This window comes from Anser brachyrhynchus (genome assembly GCF_964034855.1).
Source record: "Anser brachyrhynchus genome assembly, chromosome: 3".
NCBI lineage: Eukaryota > Metazoa > Chordata > Aves > Anseriformes > Anatidae > Anser > Anser brachyrhynchus.
Window position 1 is genome coordinate 16,906,732 of NC_137696.1, and position 27,036 is coordinate 16,933,767.

At 41.1% G+C, this 27,036-nt stretch overlaps 2 protein-coding genes across 11 annotated transcripts in view; one reads left to right on the plus strand and one right to left on the minus strand.

Annotated features, from left to right (window-relative positions):
- Nucleotides 1-9: 9 nt before the first annotated feature.
- Nucleotides 10-12,876, plus strand: TRMT6 (tRNA methyltransferase 6 non-catalytic subunit). The gene is made up of 11 exons (XM_080585598.1): nt 10-200; nt 1,057-1,184; nt 1,595-1,704; nt 4,266-4,357; nt 4,445-4,528; nt 5,601-5,725; nt 6,900-7,264; nt 7,474-7,559; nt 10,379-10,481; nt 10,565-10,651; nt 11,034-12,876. The coding sequence occupies exons 1-11, from the start codon at nt 25-27 to the stop codon at nt 11,205-11,207; spliced, it is 1,530 nt and encodes a 509-aa protein (XP_080441724.1). The 5' UTR covers nt 10-24; the 3' UTR covers nt 11,208-12,876.
- A 3,220-nt stretch (nt 12,877-16,096) lies between these two features.
- The window catches only part of CHGB (chromogranin B), a 69,823-nt gene continuing 58,883 nt past the window's right edge, over nt 16,097-27,036 (minus strand). For 9 of the 10 annotated variants that reach the window (XM_080585594.1, XM_080585592.1, XM_080585595.1 and 6 more), the window contains 4 exons: nt 22,658-22,701; nt 21,535-21,628; nt 17,635-19,418; nt 16,097-16,504 (listed from right to left, as the gene is read on the minus strand). In XM_080585594.1, coding sequence (XP_080441720.1) covers nt 16,421-16,504; nt 17,635-19,418; nt 21,535-21,628; nt 22,658-22,701 — 2,006 coding nt within the window. In that variant the 3' untranslated portion in view covers nt 16,097-16,420. Of the gene's footprint in view, nt 16,505-17,634; nt 19,419-21,534; nt 21,629-22,657; nt 22,702-23,184; nt 23,436-27,036 lie in introns of those variants that run through there. The other variant, XM_080585596.1, reaches the window with a different exon arrangement.

The window sequence follows — 27,036 nt, forward strand, 5'->3', positions numbered from 1 at the left end:
GCCGTGCGGGCAGCGGCGACGCGCATGCGCTCTCGCGCGGCGGAAGGCGCTCGGCGGAGCGCTTCCGGTGCGGGCAGCGGGAGGGAGGAGGAGGAGGAGGCGGTGATGGCGGCCGGGCACGGGCCGCGCATCTGCGAGGGGGAGTGCGCCGTGCTGAAACGGGGGGACGTCTTCAAGGCGGTGGCCGTGCTGCGGAGGAGGTGAGGGGCCTGAGGGGGGGCTGCGGGCCCCCTCCCGAGGCTGTGTGTTGTTTAAACGCCCGTCATGAGAGAAAGAACGGAGAAGGAAAGGGGCGTGCTGCCGTGGGAAGTGAAGGGACTTTTATGTTAGAATTGAAATAACTTGAGTTAATTCTGTACTTTCTGTAATACGATGAGATTAAGGACGCTCCACGAACGCACGACAATCATTAGGATATCAGGGGTTGGTATTCTATATAGAGAGGTTACCAAAATGAAAACTGAGTACACATACACGCAATTTTTCTCTAATTTCTTTTTAGTCACTTCAGATCTTTTATAATTCCCTTCCACTCTTTCAAAATCTGCGTTGGCAGGTATTAATAGACTTCACGTGAGCAAGTTAAACTACTGGTAATTTTTTATTAAGTGACTTCGGTAAATGTTGCTGACAAAACCTTTTTTCCCTAACCTATATAACCCAGCCTAGACTTTATATATTTTAATTTTATTCCTCGCTGCATTCAGACTTTATCGTGTCAAAAATCACGCTGTGTAAAGTATGTTCTATACGCTTAAGTTTTACTGGTCACTTTCAGATTTCTCTTGAACTGAAAACATGTATTTTTCATACCGTATGCTTGATTTAAGTTCTCTGTTCCCTTCCTATCCATTGTCAGCGTAATGTGGTTTTGTGGTTAGCAGTAGTTGGCATTTCAGTTCTTACGCTTGTCCTGGTTTCCTCAAGGGCTCAGGTAACAGTGGCACGTCTGAAGTCACATATTCAGCTGTTGTGTGTTTTAAGATCCTGCCACGTGGTCTTTTGGATGTAGTTAAAATGATGCTTTTAATGTTATTAACGCTTTTATCGTTTCAGAAAAATTATTTTTGAGAAGCAGTGGTTCTACCTGGACAATGCCATCGGACATGTTTATGGGACTACGTTTGAAGTAACCAGTGGAGGAAACCTGCAGCCAAGGCGAGAGGTGGAAGAAACTACCACAGGTATTATGGAGTCGTGGCTGATGCTTGGAAGAACAAGCAGTAATTATGTTCTCTTTGATAAGACCAAAGATGATGGAAAAGCTTTCTATTAATCATTTGTTAACTTACGTTACTTATATTCTGTGTCACAAACGCATGGTTTTGCCGTGATCCGCTGTTCCACTAGTCCTGTAACAAACAAACTTTTTAATATGGGAGAAAATTTGAACCTTGTTTTGGGTGAAGATATATATGCTGAGGTGTGTTTTACATACTACATTTAATTGATTGCTTACACGATACATTGCAAAACCACAAAGCATGTGGGTTTAATGCTGAGAGTCTGCTTTCTGTGAAACTAAAATCATGTGTTTCTCCGACTTAAAAGTATGTAGAGCTAGATTTTACAAGTCTATATCCTTTTCCTTTAGAAACAAAAGAAGCAGGTACAGATAATCGTAACATAGTTGACGATGGAAAGTCTCAAAAACTGACTCATGATGACATAAAGGCTTTGAAGGACAAGGGTATTAAAGGACAGGTAAAAATAAGGTTTTGGTGTCATTTCTGTGCTACCTTGATGGTTATATTTTAGTTTATGGAAGAGGCTATTCTTTTAATGGTGCAGAAACTTCAGTGCTTTTTCTTTGTTCTTCTGCTCAAGTCATGTTTTTCCTAAAGATCTGATTTTACAAAAACGCGAGGGCTATTTTCAGAGAAAACTTCATGTAAGGTTGGCAACTTCATCAGTAGAGAGGCAAGAATGACTTCTTACTGCATCACAAGTCATAACAGACATTAAAAGGAGTATTAATCATTAAGGAAACCTACTATACGTAATCACCTTTTAATTTGGTTTCCTCGTAAGATTCAAAATGTTATTTCTGTATTGCAGACGTATTCAAATTTCACAATAATAAAACTGTCAAAGGTGTAGTGAAGGATTGCAGAACCCTTAACTAATAACACTGTGTAACAAGCACACTAGCAGTGTGCTTCCAGGTGCTACCTACCTACCAAACAGTGATGCGTGTCTTTTATCTGCACCTTAAAAGCTAAGAATATTCCCAAGAGAGCAGTCCTGGTAGAAAAGGCATTGGTTTTTACCCCACACTTAACCAGCAAAAAGTGAGGCCTTCTAACATGTTAAGAAACCCCAGCAGTAAGTTCTGTTCTGCGCACGTTATCAGTCGAAATTCTCTCTCATCTTTGGTTTACCCTTTGTAGTAAAGATAAGGAATTGCTCATGCTTACATCAAGTTCATCTCTTTGCATCTTGCTGTGTGCTGCTGCTACTTGAAGCAGCTGTTCTGCTTTTGCCTGCTTAATAATGGATGGGTCTGAGGAGTCTAGAATGGTATTTCCTCTTGTTAAGGTGGTTGTGCTGCTCTTGGCATTCTCTCTTTGATAAGAATGTACTAATCAGTCTGATAGCTTGGACTTTTTCTGTCAGTTCTCATTATCTGTGGCAAAAGATCACTCTTTTCTTCGTCCTCAGCATGTCTGTGCCATTCGTCTACCATACTGTTAATTTAGGTTATTAAAATAGCCTGCTTTGTTAATTAACTGTAGCTGAACATTCATTTCAGACTGTTATATTAGCACTGTGAATGTCTGGTCACATTTGAATTCGTGTTTGTGAATGGCATGTGTCTGTGATGCAGGCTTAATTGCAAGATGATTGCTCTTTGAATTAAAGCAGCCTCAGTGTTAGTGGGGTTTCCTTGCCCATCACCTTCCCAAATTCTTCCCAGGTCCTGAGGGATAGGTGCGTAGTGTAAGGCTACAGGCGTAAACTGGTAGGTATTCCTGGGGTACTGCAGAGCGCCACACCTTCCCTTTGGCTTCTTGTGCTTGCCCTACAGAAATATTCCCCAGTTTCTTCACTAAATTTTACCGGAAAAAAGTAGATGCTGCGTTTAACTCTTCCAAGAATAAGGTAAAGAAGGAATGATATGCTGATCCACCCCATTAATAATACATCCTAAATGTCTGAAGCACTTTAAGAGATAATGGCTTGAAAAAAAGCAAGCGAGAAGTACTGGCACCAATATATTTGGAGCAAGTTCTCAAAGTGCAACAGGAGGTGCAATGTCCATGTTGAAAATAATCCTTTTGGCATTCCCCACCAGCACCCTCTCCGCATTGCTATTAGGCCAGATTACACTATTATCCTCGTACGTGTTTATAGGAACACACGATTATATCAGTCAAATTATTTTGATTGTGACAACCAAGACAGCATTGTGCAGCTTTTGTTCTTGTATTGCAGGCATGCGGACAAACCCTGAAAAATGAAAGATTTTATCTTACTTTATTCTGTTGGAGGTCTTAATGCTCACTCCAGCTGGAACCTGAAAGCGTGAGGAACAGGAGTTGGATTGGCAAAGGGAGAAGATTAGAACAAGGAGATTGGGAAACAAAAACAGGAATTCTGGAAGAACTGGAAGTTAGAGGAGGAAGAAGGCAGTGAGAGGACTGTAGGAAATAAATGCTAGAGTTTGACATCACGCAAGGAGCTGGTATAGGAGTCTAGCACAATGCTCCATAACAACTGCTAATGAATGTAACTCATTCTAAGTACAGGGTAATTAAAGATAACTAATCACCTTGAGGAAGCAGGATAGTTTCCTTCACATTCAGCATGGGATAAGAATATGTTGGTATTGAGGCTGCCCAGTAAGAGCTGAAGTAATGACTTGCTGAAAGGAATGATCCTGCTTTTCCTTCGTTTCTGGCCATTCAAGTCTGCCCTCTCTCAAAAGTTAGTTCTGGCACTTAGCGGAGTCCTTACTGCCCCCAGTATGCCCTGTTTTCAGGACCAGCATTTTCAGTTTTGCCACTTTTACACTAGCATTATATAGTTCTACTTCTGCCTCCAAGTGTTCTGTGTGGTTCGATTCCTGCACATAGTCAGGGTAGTGCCTCACTTTCTGTGTTGATTGGAAGAATTTTGCTCTGCCATTAATGTCAGTAAAACTTAATGATACACATGCCTACACTGGATTAAAATATTTTCTGTGTTTGTTTAAAACAATACTATATATGAAATGAATAAGAAGTACATACCAGCTGTAGTAAATATAAATTGTCTTTTCTAAGGAAATTGTTCAACAGTTAATAGAGAACAGTACAACATTCCGAGACAAAACAGAATTTGCTCAAGATAAATACATAAAGAAGAAGAAAAAAAAGTAAGTGAATTTTAAAACGTGGAAAATATTTAGTAGTTCTTTAATTTGTTGACTTGAAGTAAGACTATTACTGTGTGTTTCTTACAGATATGACGCTGTTATTACAATCGTAAAACCATCCACTCGCATTCTTTCAACAATGTATTACGCAAGGGAACCTGGAAAAATTAAGTAAGTTTTCATTTTGTTTCTATTCTCCAATGATGAAGGTATTTTAACATTTTTCAAAACACGTGTGTTATACCAGAGTATATAATACCACTTTTTTCCAGTTAATGGAAATACTGTAAATTAATGAAAAATAATGTGATATAGAAAATTAATCAATGTTCTCCTGTAACGAAGAAGAAAAAACTGTTGCATGCAGCATTAGCTTTTACCATTTTCCTTGCACCACCATTTTGCTAATTACCTCTGTTGAGTAATTAGCCACTTCGGTGGCTCTTTACATTTTCAGAGGGCTCTTATCTCCTGTTGGTCAGTTGCATATCGTCTCTGTTTTCTGGCTTAGCAGTCAAAAAACAAGCCACCTACCCAAAACAGGAATTCTAATGTTCAACATGTTAAAGAATCAAATCTTCTTCAGTCAGAAACCTCCAGAATTTAAAAACACGTGGATAACGTTAGAGGGGAGCAGGTAGAGATCTACATGCATTTATTTTTTTACCTACCTGAATTAGATAACTTGTTCCAGACATTGTTTAAGATGGACGGATTTATGGTTTTTTAAGTAGGAAAAGTTGACCTAAAATATTGAGACTAAAATAAAGAGCATTTTTTTCAAGGCTTCTCAAACCTTTTTCCTTCTTTTCCCCAGCCTCCTGCATTTGACTTCAATTATCTGTTAAGAATAGTTGTAAGTTCCTTGGCCATCACCGAGTCTCTTCAGTGCGTGTATACTGCAGTCAGTAGACTTAGGTTTTGGTCTGGGATTGCAGGCAGTGTGTACTGCTGCAGAATAACTGAAGATCATAGACTCGTTGGGTTGGGTTGGAAGGGACCTTAAAGAAGGCCTCCCACCAGACCAGGCTGCCCTAAGCCCCATCCAGCCTGGCCTTGAACACCTCCAGGCATGGCCCATCCACAGCTTCTCTGGGCAGCCTGTGCCAAATGCTTTGCACAAGTCCAAGTAGATGACATCCTTTGCTCTTCACTTATCCACCAACGCTTTAACTCTCTTAACACTGTTTTTCTAACTCTAAGAAAACTGATTTGATATTTCTTAAAACTTTCTGTTTTCTAGCCATTTGCGTTATGACACTCTAGCCCAGATGCTGACTTTAGGAAACATCCGTGCTGGCAACAAAATGATTGTAATGGAAACATGTGCAGGCCTTGTGGTGGGCGCTGTGATGGAGCGAATGGGAGGTGAGTAATACAGTAGCTTTAGCAACATAGGAAATGAGGGCTTATGTGAAACTTAAGAAATACATTTGATTTTGATACTTTTAAAAGGCACTACTACAAAACCATTTCTCAGTTTTCAAAATCTGCTTGGACTGTCTCCAGTATTCAAAGGCATAATTGTATTTCCATTGGAGGGAGTTGTGTTTTGCGTATTTCAGTTGCATTTATTATTTGCTATTTTAAAAAAATATGAAGTTTAAAGTCTGTTGTATGTAGATCTATTTTAGTGTCCGTCTTGTGTTAGCGTAAAGACGTTCAGAAAAGGCTACAGAGCTTGTATGCAGATTGTTCTCAAGGACTTGGGAAGAGAGGAAGGAATGGGAGAAAATGGGAGTGGTAACACTGGAATCCAGACAGCCCACAGCACTGCAAGTGTTGTCACTCATCTAGCTCACTGTGCTGGACATTTAGCATCAGCAAAATGTATATTTTTAAAAGCAATATATGACATTTTCGTGAATAATATATGACATTTTCTTCTAGGAGAAGTTTGACTTGCATTTATTTCTCAAACTCAGTTAACTAGTTTCATCTCAAATCATTCAAAGATACTAGACAGAGGTGACAATTATATTCCAGAAGCCTGGAAAGGTAGGAAGTGTGATGTAGTGTTGTGCACCCAGATGAGCTGTCTGTTGGCTGAAAAGCACACAGGCAGTTATACTATAAATTGTTTTTGTTATAGGAAACTGTGCATAGGGTTAATTTCTGAAGTAAATGAACTAAGTTGCAATTACAGGACAACTATTGAAAAGTTCTTGTTGATATGTTTACTATTTAAATTCGCTTTTACTTTTTAACAAAACCACTCAATAGTTATAAGAAAGAAATACTACAGAAAACCTGTCTTTTTAATTCTAAACTAAATTAGTTTCTCTAACAATTTGTCACTGCTTACATATTCTGTGCAGATTCTAAAAATGTTTAATACATGCATAGTCTTTGAGTTACCTTGTCCTTTAAATTTGCAGTAACTGCTGTCCTTCCAATAAACATTTCCACCTTGAGATGTGTTTAAATTTGAAGGTTAGATTAAGATAAGACAATTTGCTTACCTGTTTTTAAATGTATGTTCATTGATCCCAGAAGTTCTGACTCTCTGGTAACTACGTTTTTGATTCTTTGGCTTTCATAGGCTATGGATCCATTATTCAGATGTATCCAGGAGGGGGACCTGTTAGAGCTGCCACCAGTTGTTTTGGGTTTCCAAAACATTTTTTCAGTAATCTTCATGAATTTCCTCTCAGCAAAGTGGACAGTCTTCTCTCTGGGACGTTTTCTACAGAGATGCTACCTTCAGAATTTGAAGATAATGCACTAGTGGAAGAAGAAAGCAATGGACTGGTTGATGAGAAGCAGACCTCTGTACAGGAAACAGAAGAGGAATCTATTACTGCTACAGCTATGGAGGTCAACCAAACAGAAGAGCAAGAAAAAATGGACATCAATGCTGAAGATATAGAATTTAAAGATAACAAAGAAAAAGATAATAAAGAAAATGTAAGAATGTTTATTATGGCTATTTTTTACAATGTTCATATGATTTGGCTGATTTCAGACATGCCCAAACATTACCTTACTGAGGTGTTAAAATTGACTTCTGAAAGTTGCCTTACATTGAGCCCTCTAAGGTGCACAAAATGAAAATACAGCCCGTGCTATAGTGATTACCATTTTAAAGTGCAAAATATTTGTTTCATTGTTCAAAGGTTCGGGAAAAACAAAGAAAACAGTGGGAGAGAAGGAAAAAGCTAATAGAAGCTGCTGCTCTCTTGACAGAGAAGAACGCGGATGGGTAAGTGTTTGTGGTTGGAAAGGTGTTCTGGTTGAAAACACATCTACAGAAAATAATTGCCTTTGAAATGAATAAAAGCTTAGTTTTTGAAATAGCCTATTTTTTTCTTAATATTTAGTAGCTAGCAGTCAACCCAGATGTGGCTTGGGTCTTGTTTGGTTCTTACCGGTTGAGATTTTTTTCTGTCTTTTAATGGGTTTGAATTTTCCTGATCAAAAAGTGAGGTTTCCTGATTAGGTATGAATAAACATTTTTAAAAATAAATAAGTCTTTTCTATTTACCAAAATGGAACTTGAGGTCATAAGTTTAATAAATTGTAACTACACTTGATAAAAAAGAAACTTTTTATTTTCTTACACAGAAAAAAAAAACAAATACGAACGCATTTTACCTCCATTAGCCAGGATTGGTTTTTCCCAACAAATAATTTTGCATGATGATTTAATTATCTAGTGCTTGTGTGCATTTTAGTATGTTTCATCTAGTATGGGTAGGTGGTAGAAATAAGGTTTTCTGTGAAGGTGCCGAGACAGGTCACCCTGTGTTCTCTGAAGAAATACAATGGTAAAGGACCTTTCTAAAAAGTGCTGCGTATCAGTTTGCCAGCAGCAGCACCCTGATGATGCCTGCAGATGACCATTAAACTGCCTGAATGGTGGCAGTGTTCTGTTGTTGTGTTTTTACCACTCTACTTATCATAATAATTAATCTCTGCGTGGACTGACAAAGCAAAGATTAATAATTGACTTTACCTGATTCCTCCTGCAGTGTACAGTAGTATTACCGGTTGTTGATTTTTGAGTTCAAGGACACCTAATTAGTCTTTTGTCTCTTGCTCATTTGTTTTCAATCACTTGCATATTTCTTCTTTGTCCTTTGTAAAGAATGAACACTAACAAATGAGATACTTGAAGTGCTTCCTCTAGGAAGTTTTCAGCATGAGGGGGGGAAAGAGAAGCTTATGGATGCCTGAGGGCAGCATTCCAGATGGCTCAGTCAGGAGCACCTTTCTTTAGTCATATGCCATTTATAGGCCACCATTTGTTTAGGTCAACGTCCACAGGGTACGTGCTGCTAAGGGAGGAGAAATTGGCACGGAATAAAGTGCTTCAAACTAACCACTTCGGTGGCAGGTGAGTAAAAGCAGGCCAAGGAAGTCAGGATTCTGTCTTGTGTTGCAGGAGAGAAAGGGGGAAAGGATAGGTAAAAGCTGTTTAAAATCGTAGGTAGGGAGAAAGATTAAGACGTTGTCAGAGTAAAGAGACTGGTAGTCAGGTGAAGATGAACACCAGCTCTAGGAGGATTGGTTCTTGAGGCCCTGACTTTAATAATATTTACTACTTGAGGCGGAAGATACGCTTAATAAAATTTATATTTCTTCTTCGCTGTACTTGTACTAGACTATTTGTTCAACTCCATTCATGACAGCTGAAGTCTGTAGGTCTTTGAGGGGGGAAAAAGGAAGGCATTCATTATGGATGTTATTTCAGTTTAGTTTAGTTTTAAAGGAGTAGACAGCGATGGACCGTTACATTTTTCTGATACTGTGAAAGTGGAAATTGGTTTATAGACACCCCATGTGTTCAGAATTAGACCACACACCTTCTCTGTACCCTTCCCTGTCCTTCCTCCACCTCCTCCTTCCCCCCCTCTCACTCATTATATTAATTTTGAGACTGGCCAGGCTACCCGCTGACAGCAATATGTGCTGCCACATGAGAGACCATAATTTGATTTTGCACATTCTCCCTCATCTCTCACTTACCTGCCTCTTGTCTGGCAGAGCTCCTTTCGGTGTCAGCGCAGTACTCTAACCCTTCTGGAATATGGTTTGGAGTCTTTTTTTCTTTATAGTTCTCTTGGATAATTACCGAGCACAAATGTTTTGAAATTTGGATTTGAGGGAAACCTGTAGCCTGCAAAAGCTCTGTCCAGCAGGAAGTCAAAATGTAAACAACTGTAAAAATAATTGTCTCACTTTGTTTTTAAAAAAAAGATCGAACATCAACTTTTACGTCCAGTTTGTTAGACAAGTTTGGCAGTGTATTCAATGCTGAGAGCAGCTGTTGATTGACAGGTCTTTGTATATAAATGTAAACATATACTCCAGTTTCATTAAGCTATTCTTTTTGTACAATTACAAATTATTAACTATTTGAATCTTAACTATTTCCTGACCATCTTAAACTTTCTAGTTTTGCGGTGATTTTTTAATTAAAATTCTGGCTATCTGTAGGGAATCTCAAGCATCTGTAAACACAAGTTACACTATGATATTAAAACTATGATAAGGAATAAAATATAAAGCCTTTAAGTTGTCAAGGACAAATTCTTTTTAAACGATCTTTAGTCATGCCCACTACAGAATCGTTTTCTCTTTAAATAATAACATATAAAAAATGTGGGTTTGATGAAGATGACCCAGGTCAAAGAAACATGACTGAGGTTACTTTCTAAGGAACAACTCACAATGACAAAACTTAACTTCTATTTTGACAGTGGTCTCAGGGTAGAAAAAGGAACATTCAAGTTTTGGGGGTTATAAGAATTATTGTGGAGTTCAAAACAGCTGAACTGAGTGCTTCTGCAATGTATTTAATATATGGCATTTTAGAAAACAAGCTTTTTAATCCTCTTAATTATGCAAGCAGGAAATCAAGATTTGTTTTTGTATTTGGGGAGTTGTTAGAGCCATGAAAACATGCTGATTAGCAACATTTAAGCTGTAATTGATGCTCAGAGCTAAATAGGAGAAAATGTCACTTGATGAATAGGTTTTAGAAGCAGAAGACTAATGTGCGTGAAATTTCTTTTACAGCTTAATTGTAGCCAGCAAGTTTCATCCCACTCCTTTATTACTTTCTTTATTGGAGTTTGTTGCTCCTTCAAGGCCTTTTGTTGTCTACTGCCAGTATAAAGAGGTAAATCCAGTACATTACTCTAGCTATTATTACTTTAAGTCTGAGACTGTTTTGCTGTATAACCTATCATTTCTTTTCTTAAGCCCTTATTAGAGTGTTACACAAAACTGAGAGAAAGAGGCGGTGTTATTAACCTAAAATTGTCTGAAACCTGGCTACGAAACTACCAGGTAAGGATTACAGTAAGCGAAGGATTACTTCAAGCAAAACTGCATGAAGTCAGGGAAGCAAAACAACCTAATGAAAATTTTTTTTTGGATTGATTGAAATTATGTACAAGCTCATGAATTTGTTATTCTGCTGGAAACACTATGCTGAAGCAGTCAGCAATACAGTAGCCTGTATTCTTAGGTGTTTCTGTAACTGGCTTCTGATACGTAGATACCTTGCCCTTCCAAATACACTCACTTTTCAAATGTCTGTGTGTTACGGTGGCTGGGAAAAAACCCTTCATCTTATACTGTAAGCTTAAATTACACAATTTGATGTGCACGTAAAAGCATGACTCTTCACAGATGTTTATTTTGGGTTTTGTTTTGTTCTGTCTTAAAGGTCTTACCAGATCGAAGCCATCCAAAACTGACAATGAGCGGAGGTGGAGGGTACCTTCTGTCTGGTATAACTGTTGTGCTGGATAAGGGCAAATCTGATTCCAGTAATTTAGAAGCACTGAAGATGGAAGAGCCATCATCTAAAAGATGCAAAGTTCAAGACCTTCAGTGTTAACATTTGAAGAATTGATTTGTTTTTTAGATCTCAGGAGATACATGGTTAGTAAAATAACAAATACACTTTCTGTGCTCTTGACAGCACAGGAACAGTACCTGTCACACGTCTGTCAGCAAAAAGCAGAATTGTGCGGTAGGGAGAATCGCCTCCCTCTCTACCAGTTTACATGATCAGAATGAGAAGAAGAACCCGTGAAAGCAAACCTGTGTCCGGCACCACAATGAAAGCACTCTAACTTCAAAAAGACCTTCTGCTGTTCAGGATGAGATGTTAACATGGAGATAAGACAAATCATCAGTGAAAGCACTCTTTTTGTTTGTTGCCAAAAGTGGATATGATTAAAAAGGTTGAGTCCGAATCAACCCACGTAATTTAGCTTCCATTTTCCCAGAACAGCACCAGGGTAAACGTTCTACGTAGTGATCTCCTCCTTCTTTGGATACTGAAACCTGCAATGTTCAGTAATCTAAGGAAGTGGAATAAATGGCAAAAATCATGCATTTTTCTTTCCAAAAGAACAATAGGAAGACAATACCAGAACTTTACAGCATGACTCCACGTGTCCTGAAATAAATACGGGAGAAAGTGTATGTTCATAAATTAAATACCAAATATTTAAACAGTGTCTCTGTTAGTATTGTCTGTCATTTTCCTGAGAGGAGTTATGTTTTTAAGATATGACAGTTTTGAAAACTGCTATATGAATATTTATTTTACAGTTCTATTCTTTCATGATGCATAGCTTTTTTATTTTTTAACTTTGCATTTGACGTTTTAATTAAACTACAGGATGTATTTCCTAATGAGATTTCTTTTTCTTAAATTTCCCTCTTTTAGGAAATCAGGTAGAGGCTTTAGGAGAAGAATACCCTTGCAGGTTGCATTCTGTTAAACCCCTAGGTGGGAGCCAGCAGGACTGGGCTTCCTCTCTTGAACCTTACTCCTCGATCAAAAGCTAGAGCTTTGGGTTGAAGTTCTTAGACTTCATGAAGCTATAATATTCTGTGTATTAATAAGATAAATGCTCTTTTAGGACACTGATGTGCATAAACTGATCTGAAAAGTGTGTTTTGTCCCTCCTACCTTTCACTACAATTTAAATATTTTAAATCATGCATAAGGAATAGAAATCTGATGCGTGGCTTTTACTAATGGAGTTTTTTAAAAAATGCTGAACTTCTCAACTTCTTTCAAGAATTAGTTGATTAGTGGGAAAGGGCCGGGGGGGGGAGGCAGTTTTACATCACTTTATGTCTGCATGTGCATACTGAAGGTAAACTGGGGCTTTCAAAGCAAAACATCCACTATGTGATGAAATTCTGAGAACCTAGCTTAAAGCAGTGCCTAGGAGCCTGAAAGCCAGTCAAAAGCAAGAAAATTATGAAAGCAGCATAAACCAGGAGGTAAATACTAAAAAACTATCTTTTGGCACAGTTCTCTTACCTGTAAGGCAGACATGGGTACTTCTCTGCCACTCCCATGGAGCTGGTTGGTACTCAGATGTCTTATTTATAGAACCACAATACTTAGACAGTAAAAAGTAGGTTAAGCAACCAACATATGTTTTAAATACTTGTTATCATGTCTAACTTGATAAAAATAATAAGCTGAGGAAAGTTCTGTTGGATGTTTTATTTGTATAATAAAAAAAGTTTTGAAAAGCAAACAGTATTTTTTTCAGGTGTTACAATACTGTAGATCAAATCCCAACTGGCTTCATTTGATACTAACACCAGCACTCTTTAAATATTAAATGCTGTCCCACATTTTCTAAATGTGTCATAATGCTTGCAATAATGAAAAATACTAAGAAAGGAAGTATCAAACAGTTTGTGTGAAATATTTCAAATTGCTGAAGTTTCAAATTGATTAAACATGCTCCATGTATGCCTAGGGGAAGAGCAAATCCTGGTCTAACAATTCCCAGTTTAGTTGAAACACGAGTAAGTTACCAGCCTAAAAGCTATTGAAAATAAGTAATGCAATAAAGAGCATTTCTAAAAGAAAATAAAAATAAAGAGCATTTCTAAAAGAAAAGGTGGGGGAAGGAAGGTGACGCTTGCATACCTATAGATAAGTCTCCGCACAGAACAGCTCAGGAACATCATAGTTGCTAGAGACTTGAGGCAGAACACTGAAGAGCTTTCATCTCCAGAGGTACAGAAAATAACAAACCACTACACTTTAAGGTTAGTCAATGCTGTGTAGATAAAGAACAGGTAAAGATTGTGGCTGATGTATAGATAAAAAATAGGTCAAGGGTGTGGCTATTAAACTAAAGATGGGTTCCTGAAAGCAAACCACCGAGTTCTGCAGAAGCCATCCCCTCAGCAAGGTAGAGAACGTGGTTTGGACAGTCTGCCAAGGCCGACCTCTATTACTCTTGGGCTTATTTGCTGTACAAGCAGCCATCGCTGAGGTGGCACAGGGCGTTGCTGCTGTAGTGCATGTGCTCAGCAGGACTAGCTCAGCTGTGGTTACTTTCAGCTTAGCTCAACTAGGGCTTTTTTTTTTTTTTTAAATACACAAAAAACCACCACAAACTTGCCCACAGCTTAAAATGGGCCACTTTCATCAGAAAAGTGCAGCTGTTATCTGTGGAAATGAGGGTATTGGGTTTATCTGCCTGCATTTCTGGCTCCTGAAGTACTCACCAAAGCTTGAACTCTGCACAATGAAGGTGACAAAGGAGATCCAGGTGTTGTTTACACCTCAGAGGACCCTCAGCCTTCCTCTAATAGTTAGCAGTGTCTGGTCTCAAAATAAAAAAAAAAAAATAATAAAAAAATCACAACTGAAATTCTCAAGCCAAAGCTTCTATAACACCCTGAGGATGTTTGGCAGGGCGAGAACCTGGTTTGGTAAAGGTATTGCTGCACAAGATTTGGTAGCTGTTTTTATTTCCATCTATCTTTACTCACGGAACAAAACATACACCTGCTTTCTCCCAACAAATTTACCGGAAATATAAGCAAATTAAAAGAAGTAGCTACCTAGCTTTCCATCGCTGTGCTTTACTAGAACTACACACCAGATTCACAATTTCCCAGGGGTACACGCACCAGGAGCCAGGAAACATTATTTTCAGAAGCCAAAACCACTTAGTTCGGCTTCATTTGATTTGGAACAAATTCATGCATCTTGTACACCACTACTTGTTTAAAGTTGTACCATTCAGCTTCAAAGCCAAAAGCGTACAGTATTCCTTTTAAAAATGCAAATTAATGTAAATGGTGTTGGAGGACTGCTTAAAAAAAAACGATCTAGTGTCACTCGTCAAAAAGTCTTGAGGAGGCAATGCAAATGTGGAGCTAAAAATGGAACAGGCGCAAGCAGCCAGAAGAGCTACTTGGCTCTCGGTGCTTGTGGTGTCAGCCCCACAGAGGAATGGGAGCAGAACAGAGAAAGATGACAGCTAAAAGGGTTGTCACAAAGCTCTTGGAATCCGTTGAACAATACTTGGGTTTAACGCAGCCTCTTTCAAGGCATATGTTTTTAAGCAAAACATTGCTGATTCATGAATGTGTATTTCCGGAAGATGAGCCTTAAAAAAAAAATAATCGTTGTTAGGATTACGTACTTGAACAATTTTAGAAAGCTTTCCATGTGACAACTAAAGCTATTTGCTTCCAGGTATTTATATACTCCCAGACATGCCTTCTCTTGTACCAGCTCAGAAAAAAACTACCATGTTGGAATAATTATTGTATGGTATTATAAATTTTTCAAGCAAATCTCAGACTTTGAAAACGACCAAGTATTTCTGCAGCTGGGACACATTCTAACCGTCCTTACTGGTGCTGGAAAAGCCCGGTGAAATCACAGTAAGACTGAAGTCAAAATTCTGTCAACTTCTGTGAGCCAGGGTTTGGTCTTGGTATACCTCAATGAAACAAAATGAAACATTTAAGTGCTCTTATCAAAATCCCTAGGCATTGGACATGCTCAGACAGTTCATGGATCAGCATCTCACTGAACATTTTCACTTCATAGCGCCTTACAGTTAAAATTGAGAGCATATTTGTGTTTTAATGAACAGGTGGATTAAATGGGTTAAGCTGGGATGAGAGATACTGCACATTTATCGATAATGTGGCTCAGCTGAATTCTTTGTATAGCACCTCCTGTGTTGGTGCTACACAAGCAGCTGATACAAAGACATTGTCACAGCAGAAAGACTGAAGAAAAAACACATTTGGAGAAGCTGAATTTAATTGAACCCCAGATATTTGGAGTAATTGAAACTAATTATGGGATTGTTTCTTTTACTGCTTCATAATGTCATAAGATTACCAACTGGCTCCTTCCACAGGCCGCTTATTATTCTCCGTAAGGCATCGTACTGTTTATTACACAGAACCCATCCTGCCCTCAGCTCACTAGCTGCTGAGAAACGCGCTTTTGGCAAAATTAGCACTGCTCTAATGTAGCACAGAGGCTCTGCAACACTGTCACCACTACCTGCTTGTCTGCACTAGACAAAAAGAACGGCAGCAAAGCATGTTCACTGGGCGATTAAATTTATGGAACTACTTCGTCTGAATGAATGGCAGAAACCAGCTGACTGCAATGCAAGGAATTCCAAAGTGCCACATACTTTCCAAATTAACAATCAGCTATTTGGTGTTGCAACCTCCTTGCTGCTTTAATGATTAATTTCCAGAACTAAGTAATTCACAGGCCGTTTCTGAGTTACTAAAGCAAATTAATCATTAACATCTTTCTTACCTGTTGTGCTTCTCCTAAGTGGCAAATAAAAGGCATAGACAGGCTCCTTGTAACTTTAAAAAAATAATGGTGAACGAGTCAACATTTCGTGCACAACCTATTCATCTGATACAGCTTACTTTGAAATAACCCAATCATTCAAATAGGCAAGGAGAAAGTTTGCTCCAAGATCAATGTTTTTTATTATTTCAAACTCAGACATATATTTCTGAAGAACACTAACACAATTATTTTCACAAGCATATTAAAAATATCTGCCTCGCATGAAAGGTTATAATATTAAAATTCATGCTATTCAGATTTCAATAGCATAATAGCAAATTAAAGACATTTTCAGCTGTATAAATCACTACACTATAGTGGACAGTAAATAGTATTTCCTGTTTTTAGGGCAAACAATCCAGTGGCCGTGAATTTACCACAAAATACAGGTATTGTGAGTGAAGCTACACCTAGCTTTGAAACACCAAAGCAGATCATCTTCAGCCTCTTCTGTTGTCATTCAATGTCTCCGCTATTTTCTGCATCTCCAAATCCATAGCAGCCAGGTTTTCCAGTTCTTTTTCCTGTGAAAACATACAGGGCATTTTACACTTCAATTAATTCAGGGACAGCTGCTACTTTTTGGTCCCTGGGCAGCTTCTGGGGTGGAGAAGCGAACAGCAGTGCGGCACATACTTCAGAGATCTGTGCAACTTTCTGCTTTTATCAGAATTAGTGTTAGAGAAATTATCAAAATACTCATTCTGAGAGCTGGACAGCTTGATCTTTTTAGCTACAGAACAGCATTAGCTCGTAGTGACTTCCTGCTGTCTCACAGTTGCCGCTCCTGGCAGCATGAATTCATTTCTGCCCAGGTGAAGGTCCCTTAGGAGACTACAACCTTTTGCTCGCAGTGCTCCTGGCTTATGACGCACAGCAAGCGCAGTGTGCAGTAAAAGGAACTCTTCCAAGCTGCCAGATGCTAGGGGAAAAAGTTATGCGGTCAATCCTTGTTTATTATGCTAACTTGCAAACACTGTTACACCTCTCGATAAATTCCAATGAAACCTCCACCGCTTCCAGTCCAGCTTAGTTTTGTGCAACAGGAACAGCGAGATACAAGACAAGCACCTAGCTGATGGGCGCAGACTCAGTTTTCCTGAACAATGAAGCAGAACAGGAGGTCCAACAAGAAAAGGGTTCACGTACATGGGAACTGCATGCACAAATCAAGCATGCAAGTGCTAGCCCGGTTCTGCTCTGAAATTAGGACATCAAGTTAATGGATAGTTGAATCTCTTCCAATGCACAACCTACTTTCCACCTGCATGATTTAAACAACCCACCAGACCAGCTGGTGCTTGCTAATTATTACCTCTCTGCTCCCGCTGGAATGGGCATCTTTGGTTCATTAATCTGTAAGACCCTAGAGGGAGAGGTAAAGCCCAAAGAGGAAGAATTTCCTCCATCTCCCTGTCTTGCTGCAGGATGCACCTCCTCTTCAGTTCATAAACCATGCCCTGGGGTAGGCTCCACTGAATTCATTCAAAGACAGCAAAATTTTTAAATCACTGTAGATCTGGCTTTTAATATGATTTAATCGTCTTTGTGTTTTTTCCAGTCACAGTTTACCAGCTGTCTTAGGAATGGATTCAGAAATGTGCACGTAAAATTTATTTCCCCTGGCTCTTCAGAGGAACACCTGTACACATACCTCCTCTTCTGTCAGAGGCCTCTGGCTCAGAGCTCCTTTGTCATTCCTGACTATGTGACGTTTTTTCATGTCTTCTCCAGAGCTGTACAACTCTGGGAACTCAGCTGATTTCTTCCTGTAATTCAGGAGTTGTGCAAGTTGATCCATCTTGTTGTATTGCCTTTTTATATCATATCTGTTCATTTTGCCAAGGTTCCTCTTCTCGGAGCGTCCGTGGTTCAGAGCACTTAGAAGCTGCTTTTTTTCCCACCAGTCATAGTCAGTGTAATCAGGGAAAAGGTTCTTCTCGTTCAGGGTGGGCCTGCTCTCCTCTTTACTCTCCAGCAGCCGCTCTCCTGCGCTGTTCCTTTTCTCAAAGTGCCGGCTCTTCCACCACAGCAGTGGGTATAAAGAGCTGTAGGATGCTGCGGTTCTCTTGTCATTCTCTGCAGGGAGATGGCTTCTGTACTCTTCCCCCTCGCCATATCTTCCTTCCTCCATATTCTCCTCTTCATTTTCCGTCTGATCACTGCTGTAATGCTTCTTTTCTACTTCCTCCTCCTCCTCCTCCTCACTGTTGCCAGGGTAGCGCTGCTGCTCTACACTGTCCTCAGTGCTGTAATGTGTTCTGGCCTGCCCTCTGTGCTCTTGAGCGTACGCTTTCTGTATCTCTTCATCCTCGTTGTCCCACAAGCGGTATCTGCCTCCAGCACGATGCTGCCTCTCCTTGTTGCCACCGCTGTGATACCTGTCTAGCTCTTCCTCACTTTCACCTCCACGATACGTCCTTCCCTCAGAATGGTGTCTCCTTGCCTCATGCGATCCGTCATGGTGCCTCTTCTCCTCGCGCCATTTCTCATCACTTTCTTCACCGTGGTGATGCCTCTTACTTTCTTCTTCGCTGCTCTCTTCGCTCTGCTGCCACCTCTCTCTGTACTCTGCACTTCCCTGGCCTGCATGCCTCTTCTCCTCTACCTCTTCAGACCCGTGCCTCCCACGATAACCACTCTTCTCCTCACGCTGCTGCTCAGATTCTTCACGGTGGTGTTTCTGACGGTGGTTCCTTCTGTCCCAGAGATGAGTCTCCTCTGCATTTGATTCCTCAGTTAGTTCTTCTTTCTCACCACCGTGGCCTCTCTTCTCTTCAGAGGAGTCATCCATTCTGTGCTTCCCATGGGAATGTTTTGGTTTGTAAGGTTGCTTTTCCTCCTCTGCTTCTTCACTCTCATCAGATTCTTCATGCTCTTGCTGACGGGCAAAATCACGTACCTTAGATTCATGGTGGTATTTTTCATTTCTTTCTTCCTCTGCCTCTCCCTCTTCACCTTCTTGAATTCTTTTGTAAGGGCTCTGCATTCCCTCCTCCGAATGCCAGTGGCCCACGGGGCGTTGGTCATTCCCCTCGGGGAACTCCTCTGTACCCGTGCCTGCCGAGTTGGACTTCTTGTTGAGAACAGCACTGTCTACCTCTCCATCATGATGCTTGCTCTCTTTGCTTTCTTCTTCACTGTGGTAGCTGTTCTCCTCCTCTCTTCTGATTTCCTGATAGTGTTTCTTTTCTTCTGTATGAAGTCTCTCTTCATTAACAGGTATGTGGTGCCCCTCCTCCTCTTCCTTGCTCTTACCTTCCTCGGGAACCATTTTCCCTTCATCACTTCCTTTCATGTGCTTTCTAGAGTCATCTTCTACCTGACTTTGTTCCTTCTCCACACTCCCAGCAAGATGTTTTTCCATCTCTGCTGGGTCTTTCAAATGCCTTGCTTCAAGTTGTTTCTCTTCACTTCTCTCTCTGTCATTTTTACCACCTACAAAAACAAAAGCAGCCTAATGAAGTAATCTAACTCTCCATTGACATGCTGCATCAGTTTAAATAGATAACTGGCTTCCAGAACTGATAGACACAACTAGTTTTTTCACTTCCACCTTTAAAATTTGTTATTTTCATTAATCTTGTATGTTTGCCTGGAAAAGCATTAAATATCATTTAATTAGGCACTTTAAAAATTCCATTAAAATTTCCAGAAACATCTTTACTCTTTGGTTTTTTTGTTTATTCACGATAGCATTTTTAGCATTGATTAAATTAACTTTTATTCCCATTAAAACTCAGTGGGATCTGGAATTGTGTTCCGTTTTTTGAATGTCAGTCCTTAGCCACAATATAAGTTCACTGACAAAAAGGACAGCCATCTATTTCAAGCCACTCAGGAATATCTGAGGAATAGTAAAAATATGCTTTTAGCAAATATAAAACTTTCTAAGTTGATTGCACAAAAATGAAAGAAACCTGTTAATTTGCGATCGTTACATTTAATCAAATCACGTACCTTCCACTATTTTCAAAATCCTAAATGAAAGGCTGACTGACCTCATCGGTAACAGTACATTTCTGTGAAGGTATTTCTGCTTCACTTGTGCCTGAGTAACATTGGAAATAGGTCACAAATCCTAAAAATTTTCAAACAGCTTCGCAGATTTAAAAATAGCTTGCTCTTTCTGAAAAGCTGCTCATTATCTGATACTCTTGGAGAAGAGCTGCCTAACGGCAAAAATATGATTCTTATTCTCTCCAGCCAGTAAGTGAATTTTTGTTTACCAGAAGATGACAAATGGACAGGTTGATCTGAAACTAACACCGTCATAAACGAAGCTTGATGCACGATGGCATTCAGCATCAACTAGAAACTCTGGGCTGTGTTAGATGCCAAGAGATGTATTCCTAAAGCTTGGAAACCACCTTCTTCTGATGACTGTGTAAGGGCCACACGTTATTTCCTTTATAAACAAGCAGCAGACAGATGGGTTTCATTATTGCTTCTTGCTGGCAGGTAAGTTGAAGAGCCTTTTTATTGTTTTGTAATCAAATAAATATATACTGGGCAGAAAAGAAATATGTGCATTTTGCAATTTGGCACCGTGTCAGACTTAACCGCACTTCACTACAGACTGAAATCAAGCATGCAAACAGCCTTGTACTTCAACATCGAGGCAGCTGTAGGCATGAGCTCATCAGAAATGAGGACTCCCAAAGGGAGTTTTCAGCACGCGTTACCAGACCTCTCGAATCAGCATGACAAACTTAATCATTTCTGGGCTGCTTACAGCCTGAGTGAGAGTCCCTCCCCTGAGCTGGGCACAAATTCAGTTGTCACTGCGTGCAGGAACCTTGCTGATGTATGAGGAGGTGAGCTGAAGCCAGTTTGGACATGCTGGGATGCATTCAGCATCTGCTCCAAACCCAGCCGCATTTTTTGACCTCCCAGGCCAGATGGGAGCTTGTCTGCTTCTCTCAGACTCTACAGGCAGCTGAAGTGGAGAGCCACACACGTCAGCCAACAATCCCTGAATCACTGACAGTTACCAGGTAAGACTGCTTGCTCTTTGAGCCAGACAGACTAAACTGAAGGAAACAGGAATTTTGACCCTGAAATTAGGAGACGCTAGATTGACATGGGCTGAAGTAACAGTTTACTACCTCCAACCCAAGAGAGAACCCATCTGAAAGTTTATTTTCTCAAAGTTACCAACAAGAGGGTCTAACGCTGAAACCTGTATTTTTTGAGAATATTTCTAACTCACCCATGTCACTCCAGGCTAGTCTTAGAAATAAAAATGAATCACCCAATGGCCATTGCAGGATCAGCTTTAAGATTCAGGGAGGGAAAAAGATCACTACTGATGCTACTTACACTTGGCACTTATGACAATTCTGTGGCTTAAATTTAGATGATGAGCTTACAGAAGATGACAAAAAGAGTGGCAGATGATTAACAGCACAAAGCATTTAACTTCCAAGACATTATTCTTATGTGCATGGAATTAAAATAATGAATCTATCCTGAAAATGAGAATATTGGTTTATAAAATTAAGAACTGTATCTACCAAGTTCCTTTCACAATTTCATGTAAGGTTGTACTTACTCTTTTTGAGGATTTCTTTACATTCAGGATTAATTGGTGGTGCGTTTAGCTTAGAGAGAGCATTGGACAGAACTTCCACTATGCACCGTGTTACCTAGAAGAAACAAAATCGGGAAAAAAAATCTCATGGTGAAAATGGGAATCCTGCTTCTGGCCCAGTCAGCGAGGAAGCTACTTTAGGGTTAGAATTCACGGTTAGGATTTATGGGTTTTGGGCAACCCCCAGCCCTAGCAGAACCGTGCATTTGGGTAAGACGTGCTCAGCTCCTCGCTCCCATAGCAGTAAGAGAATAGTCATTGACTCTCTTTGTTCTCCTCTTTTGTTTGCACAGGTAACAGGCTCCTTTTGTATGTTTTTAAATATTAAACACCATATTCAGTACAAAGGAGAGTCAAACAACATGTGGCAACCCAGCAAAAAAAACACCTCCACAATACATCCAAAATATGAGGAACATCCTGTACAATCTGCCCAAACGAGGACCAACCAAAGGTATTGCTTGGATTGTGAATAAACCAAAAAATGCCTCTGTAAGTGACACGCTCCACAAAGTACTTCAGGAGCTTACTCTAGGAATTTCAAGTATTCTTTCACGTGTGTGTGCTTTAAAACACTGCTGCTTTTAGTACTTTGCATTCAACCGGAAGCAGAGGACGTTGTTTTAGGAAAGTGGTACAACCACCTCTAATCCTAACTGCACACCAAAACAGCTCATCTACACAAGCAGAAGTACTGCACAAGAGATCACATATTTAGCACCTGCAGATATTCCCCACTATTTCACTTTTCCTCAAATTTGCCTCCTCACTTTCTACAGTCTGATTATAGGTACTATCAAGTAATATTTCAAATCATTTTTCAGGCAGCTGCAAAACGTAGAGTTTCTGACACAAGAAGCCAGCTTCCATTTTCATCAAATGCACTGAAGTGCATGTAGTTGTCTTCTGACAGCTAAGGGGACTCTGTGTTCCACATCACCAATGATCTCTTAAGAGTTTACCCTTAGGAAAATAATAAAAAAAAAGCATTATCTTGGGAGTTTAAAAACAAAGCAGGAGCCAGAACACTGGAAAGCATGTGACTGATATTGTCTGAAATTTGCTTTGACGTATAGCTACTCACCATTTCCTCCATATGGTCTTTTTCCACTGGAACTGCGCTGACACCTGGAAGAAAAATAAATTATTGCAGACCCATTAATCCTAGCAGCCCCATAAACATCACTGACAGAAGACCTCAGTCAAATTAGTCTGATGAGGCTGCTTGAGTTTTGGGTTGGTAGTATAAGAAAATCAGGTGCATTTTGCATTATATCTTTTCTTCCTCAGAATGGAAAAGCACTGAAAAGCTTCAACCCAGCTCAAGAGACATGTTGACATTTCCAGCACAAAAATAATATACACCAAAAAAAGAACAGAAAGCAACGCTCAAATTCTAAGAATGAAGCTTGATAGCAACCTGGGTCTTCATGTAGATGTACCTGTTTGGTGGTGAAAGAAGAAGAAACAAACAAGGTCTGTTTTCACTCCAAGAACTCTTTCACCTTCCACAAGAGGCTCAAGTGCCCCATGACCACCTCCCCAGCAGAAGACCACTTCAGAGGTGAAAACCAACTACTGTCCTGACCCTACAGAGAAATCCTGTCTCACCTGGAGAGGAGGGAGCTGCTGGAGGGAGGACAGAGCCAGAAGGGATAGGGATTTTTCCATTCTCAAAGCAGTCCATTATCAGCGCAAGAAATGAGCAAAAAGTCAAATCGCTGTGGAAAAAACAACTCTAGAAGAAAGTGGTACAACTTCTCTCTATCATGAGGACACCTCACGGCACCAGCTCTACTGCTGGTCCAAGGAATTTGCTTTTGGAAAGAAGCTGCTGCACATGAAACCTTCATGCTGCTTTATTTTTGCCATCACTGCTGCATTGTGTCTCCAGCTGGTTAATGAACTCAGCTGCTGAGCATTAATAAACCTCCTCAATTCTCATCCACCTCAAAACTTGCAGAAGTGAAGTTCAGCAAGTCTGCCAGCCACACAGGAGCATGTCAAAGCAAGGGTTATTGTACCGCTGCTTCACAGCCTTACTACGTTGAGCAGAATCACCATGCATAAACGTACAGCTTGGGGGCAGTTCTGAAGTTCTTACAGAGGTCAGGATAGTTTTAAATTCAAAGGTCACCTTGTCTACAATACAGCTTGGGTGGGACAGCAAGAGATCTTCTGCAGCTGAACACAAAGATTATGGAGACGATGGGAGCCAATTTGCCTTACAGCATCAGGAAAACTGACAGTGTCCCCTGGAAATTTCCTGCAAAGCAAAGGAGTGTGTAACCTTAGACTACGGAAAGCAACAAAACCTCCCTTCTTTTCCATCTGCAGAGGAAGCAGACATCTCCTTGAGCATTGGCTCCACGTGTAGTATCTGAACACTAATAACTCTCTTGATATTCCCACTGTCTTCTATTTTTGCTCCCTCAAAACACAAACGTAGGAGTATGCTCCTCCAGCGCTCTACTCTCTTCTGCGTATACAACTGCAGAGCAGGGAACCCGCAGCAGGGTAGCACAGAAAGGATTCCCCTAAAATAGCACTGCATGCCTACCAAGCCACCTCCCCAGAATGCCTGGTGGCGCGTGAGGGAGATGGTGCTATGCAGAGCCAACACTCTCTCCCACCGTTAGGAGCAATCAGTGCTGAACAAGACAGGCTTTGGGTTACTTTATTTACTAACCTAGTTATGCAAATAACTACCGCGCTATGTAGTGCTGACGCCGTTGCAGTCCAGCCTGCCCACATCTGAGCACGAAGAGTAAGGATGTACGCACATGCGGGGGCAGGAGACTGGCAGCAAAGTCCCTTCTACTAAAACAAAAAAAAAAAAGGTGTTATCCACTAAAAAGACATTCTCCCAACCCCGTAAGGGCTAGAAACACTGCTCTTATGGCAAGCAGCGGGGATGACCTGCTGCACTGCCTCTCCTTGACATGGCTCCTCCTGTCATCCAGCCCATGAGAAATCAGGACAGGCACAAGGACAAACACCTGACTGTGTCCTTTGTAGTGGTTGTGCCGCACCACATCTCCTGTGAGGTGCATCCAGTTGGCGTGGCAAAGCTGAACAGAACCTTCTGAACGTCTTTCACTACTCGAGATGCCACCTTCAGGTTGCCTCTCAAGTGCTACATCAGTGCTGTGTGAGTATAAAGTCAGGCTGTGCTGACTGCCTTTGCCCTGTCATTCCAAAGCTCTTGTCTCTTCAAGAGACAGACAGATTTAAACATAGCTGAATGACCACCAAGCAAGCGCTCGTTTAATGATGAGAGTTGATATGCACAGACAAAGAGGAAGCATCTGGCTATCATAACGTCAGAAGAAACAGACAATATTGGACATACGTCAAGTTAGCCTGCCCGGAGGGACAAAATGAGGATCCAATCTATCCCAGAGCCTGGAATAACGCACTGAGGCGGTTGCTGTGCCAGAGCTGAGACGGGTAGCCCGTGGTGAGCCAGCATCCCTACCTTACACCCGTGCCAGATGGCGAGAGCTCCCTTGGAGCCTCCTGCCAGCTGTGGCTGGCCGGCCAGCACCTCTTGGTGTCCCGCACCTCTGCCATCCCCTCCATGTGCTCAGGGTGATCTGCAGGGCGAAGCCATCGCCCTGACATGGCTGGGCAGCAGAGCACCCACCCGCAGAGCTGTTGGGCAAGTGGGGATGCAGCAGATGGCACCACTGCAGGGTTTTGCAGCAGAAATAAAGTCAGAGCATATGCCAAGAGGGAAAACCTTGCCTTGTCCATACTGAAGAATCAGACCACAGACCCGCAAAGGAAAAGACAGCTCTGGGTGTGCTACCCCCTCCAGAACCAAATCTGCCCAGGCAGTTCAAGTCAGCCCATTTCATTTTGCAAAAGAGATGAGATGAAGATCACTACAGAGAATGAGAAATGCAGACTCTGCACAACTTTGAAAATAGTAACCCAGGACAAATTCATGTGGCTTTTGCTTGCATCTCCAAGACTGGGACAGACCTTTTGGTGGTCCCCATTTAGATCCTCCTGTAAAAATTTTTTCATTAATGCCAATGACCTAGTGTAGTGTCATTGGTCCTCAAAATTTCAGCAAATACCTTTCCTAGGAAAGATCATAAACTTTGGCATATTGATTTGAAGAAGGAGCTCCAGAAAGTTCCCAAAGGTAACGTTTCACTGATTCCCAGCTCCAAACTCCTTAGTTCATTGATCCTGGATGACATTTGATTGGGCAAGACAGCCAAAAGGGACTCAAAAAGGTGTCTGTCCAGTCTGATGGCATAAACATGAAAAAATATTTGGTAAGAAGTTCCCATTGGGTCTGTGGAATAAGTCTGGCAAGCTTCTGTGAACTGGAATCTCTTGCCGTCTTCCACTCTCCCCTGAGATTTATTACTATAAAGACCCTTGAGGGTCTGCTGTGACTTGGATGTGTTTTTGCACAAGTCCCAACAGGCTTTCCACCCTAAGACTTCCAATACACATACAGCTGAACTATTCAATGAGAAATTACACTGACTTTCAACAAATGATGAATTATGCATGAAAGGCTATAAAGCCAAGCCTCATCCTACTGTCTACTGAGGCTATAAAGCCTCATCCTACTGTCTTTAATTTTAATTTCTCAGTTTAGTTTTAATGCTTCTGCTGTACACAAACATAAAAATTGTTCATTAAAGCTGGAGACCTGCTACTTTAAAATCCTCTCACAATGTAACAACTAGCTGGCAAAAACCTAGCGGTACCGCTTGAATGAAAGTCTGTGGAAGGAAACAGCCTTGGTGTACAGGGGGAGATAAAAAAACAAACGAAGACCAGCCGCATCCTCACAGAATGAGAAGGAAGAGGTTCATTTTTCAGTTATCCACAGCAGTGACTACGAGGGCTCTGCGGGGGATCCCTGACGGTGCTGAGGGGAACGGGGGGGACAGGCAGCGTGAGGGGCGGCGTGGTTCCTGTCAGTGAGGTGAACGCTCCGTGACGGGGAGCACCCTGTGTGCTTTCCTCTCTTCGGTGCTACCGCCCAAGCCTTCCTCAAAGCCAAACGGGAAAGTTTCACCGCTGGGGACCTGTGACGCCGGCTGCTTCGCCTCCCTAAACCCCTGCCTCGGGGGTGGTGGCCCGAGGGGTGACCCCTGAGCTACAGCCACCCCGCGGTGACGCGGGAGGGACGGGCATGACGTCACGCCGCCACCGATGGCGTCACCCCACCGGCTTCAGAAGGGAGAAGGGGGGGGGGGGGGCGGAATGGCCAAAACACCGTTATTCTCCCCAGAAAAACGCCGAAAGATGAAAAATACAGTAATAAAAATAAAAATTAAAGAAATTAAAATACATAAAAAATAATTAAAAAATTGAAATACAAAATTGGAATGAAAATTTAAACGAGCCACCCAACCGCTGGCGGGGCTTTCGATCCGCCTCTCCCTCACCTCCGGGCGGCGGCCGTCCCTGAGGGCGCCCAACGGCCCCAAC

Bases quoted from the DNA above. Each gene is read 5' to 3' on its own strand.
- TRMT6 (XM_080585598.1), top strand. From the start codon at position 25: ATGCGCTCTCGCGCGGCGGAAGGCGCTCGGCGGAGCGCTTCCGGTGCG. The intron at 7,265-7,473 runs GTAAGAATGTTT...CATTGTTCAAAG, and splicing joins AAAAAGATAATAAAGAAAAT to GTTCGGGAAAAACAAAGAAA. The intron at 7,560-10,378 runs GTAAGTGTTTGT...TTTCTTTTACAG, and splicing joins ACAGAGAAGAACGCGGATGG to CTTAATTGTAGCCAGCAAGT.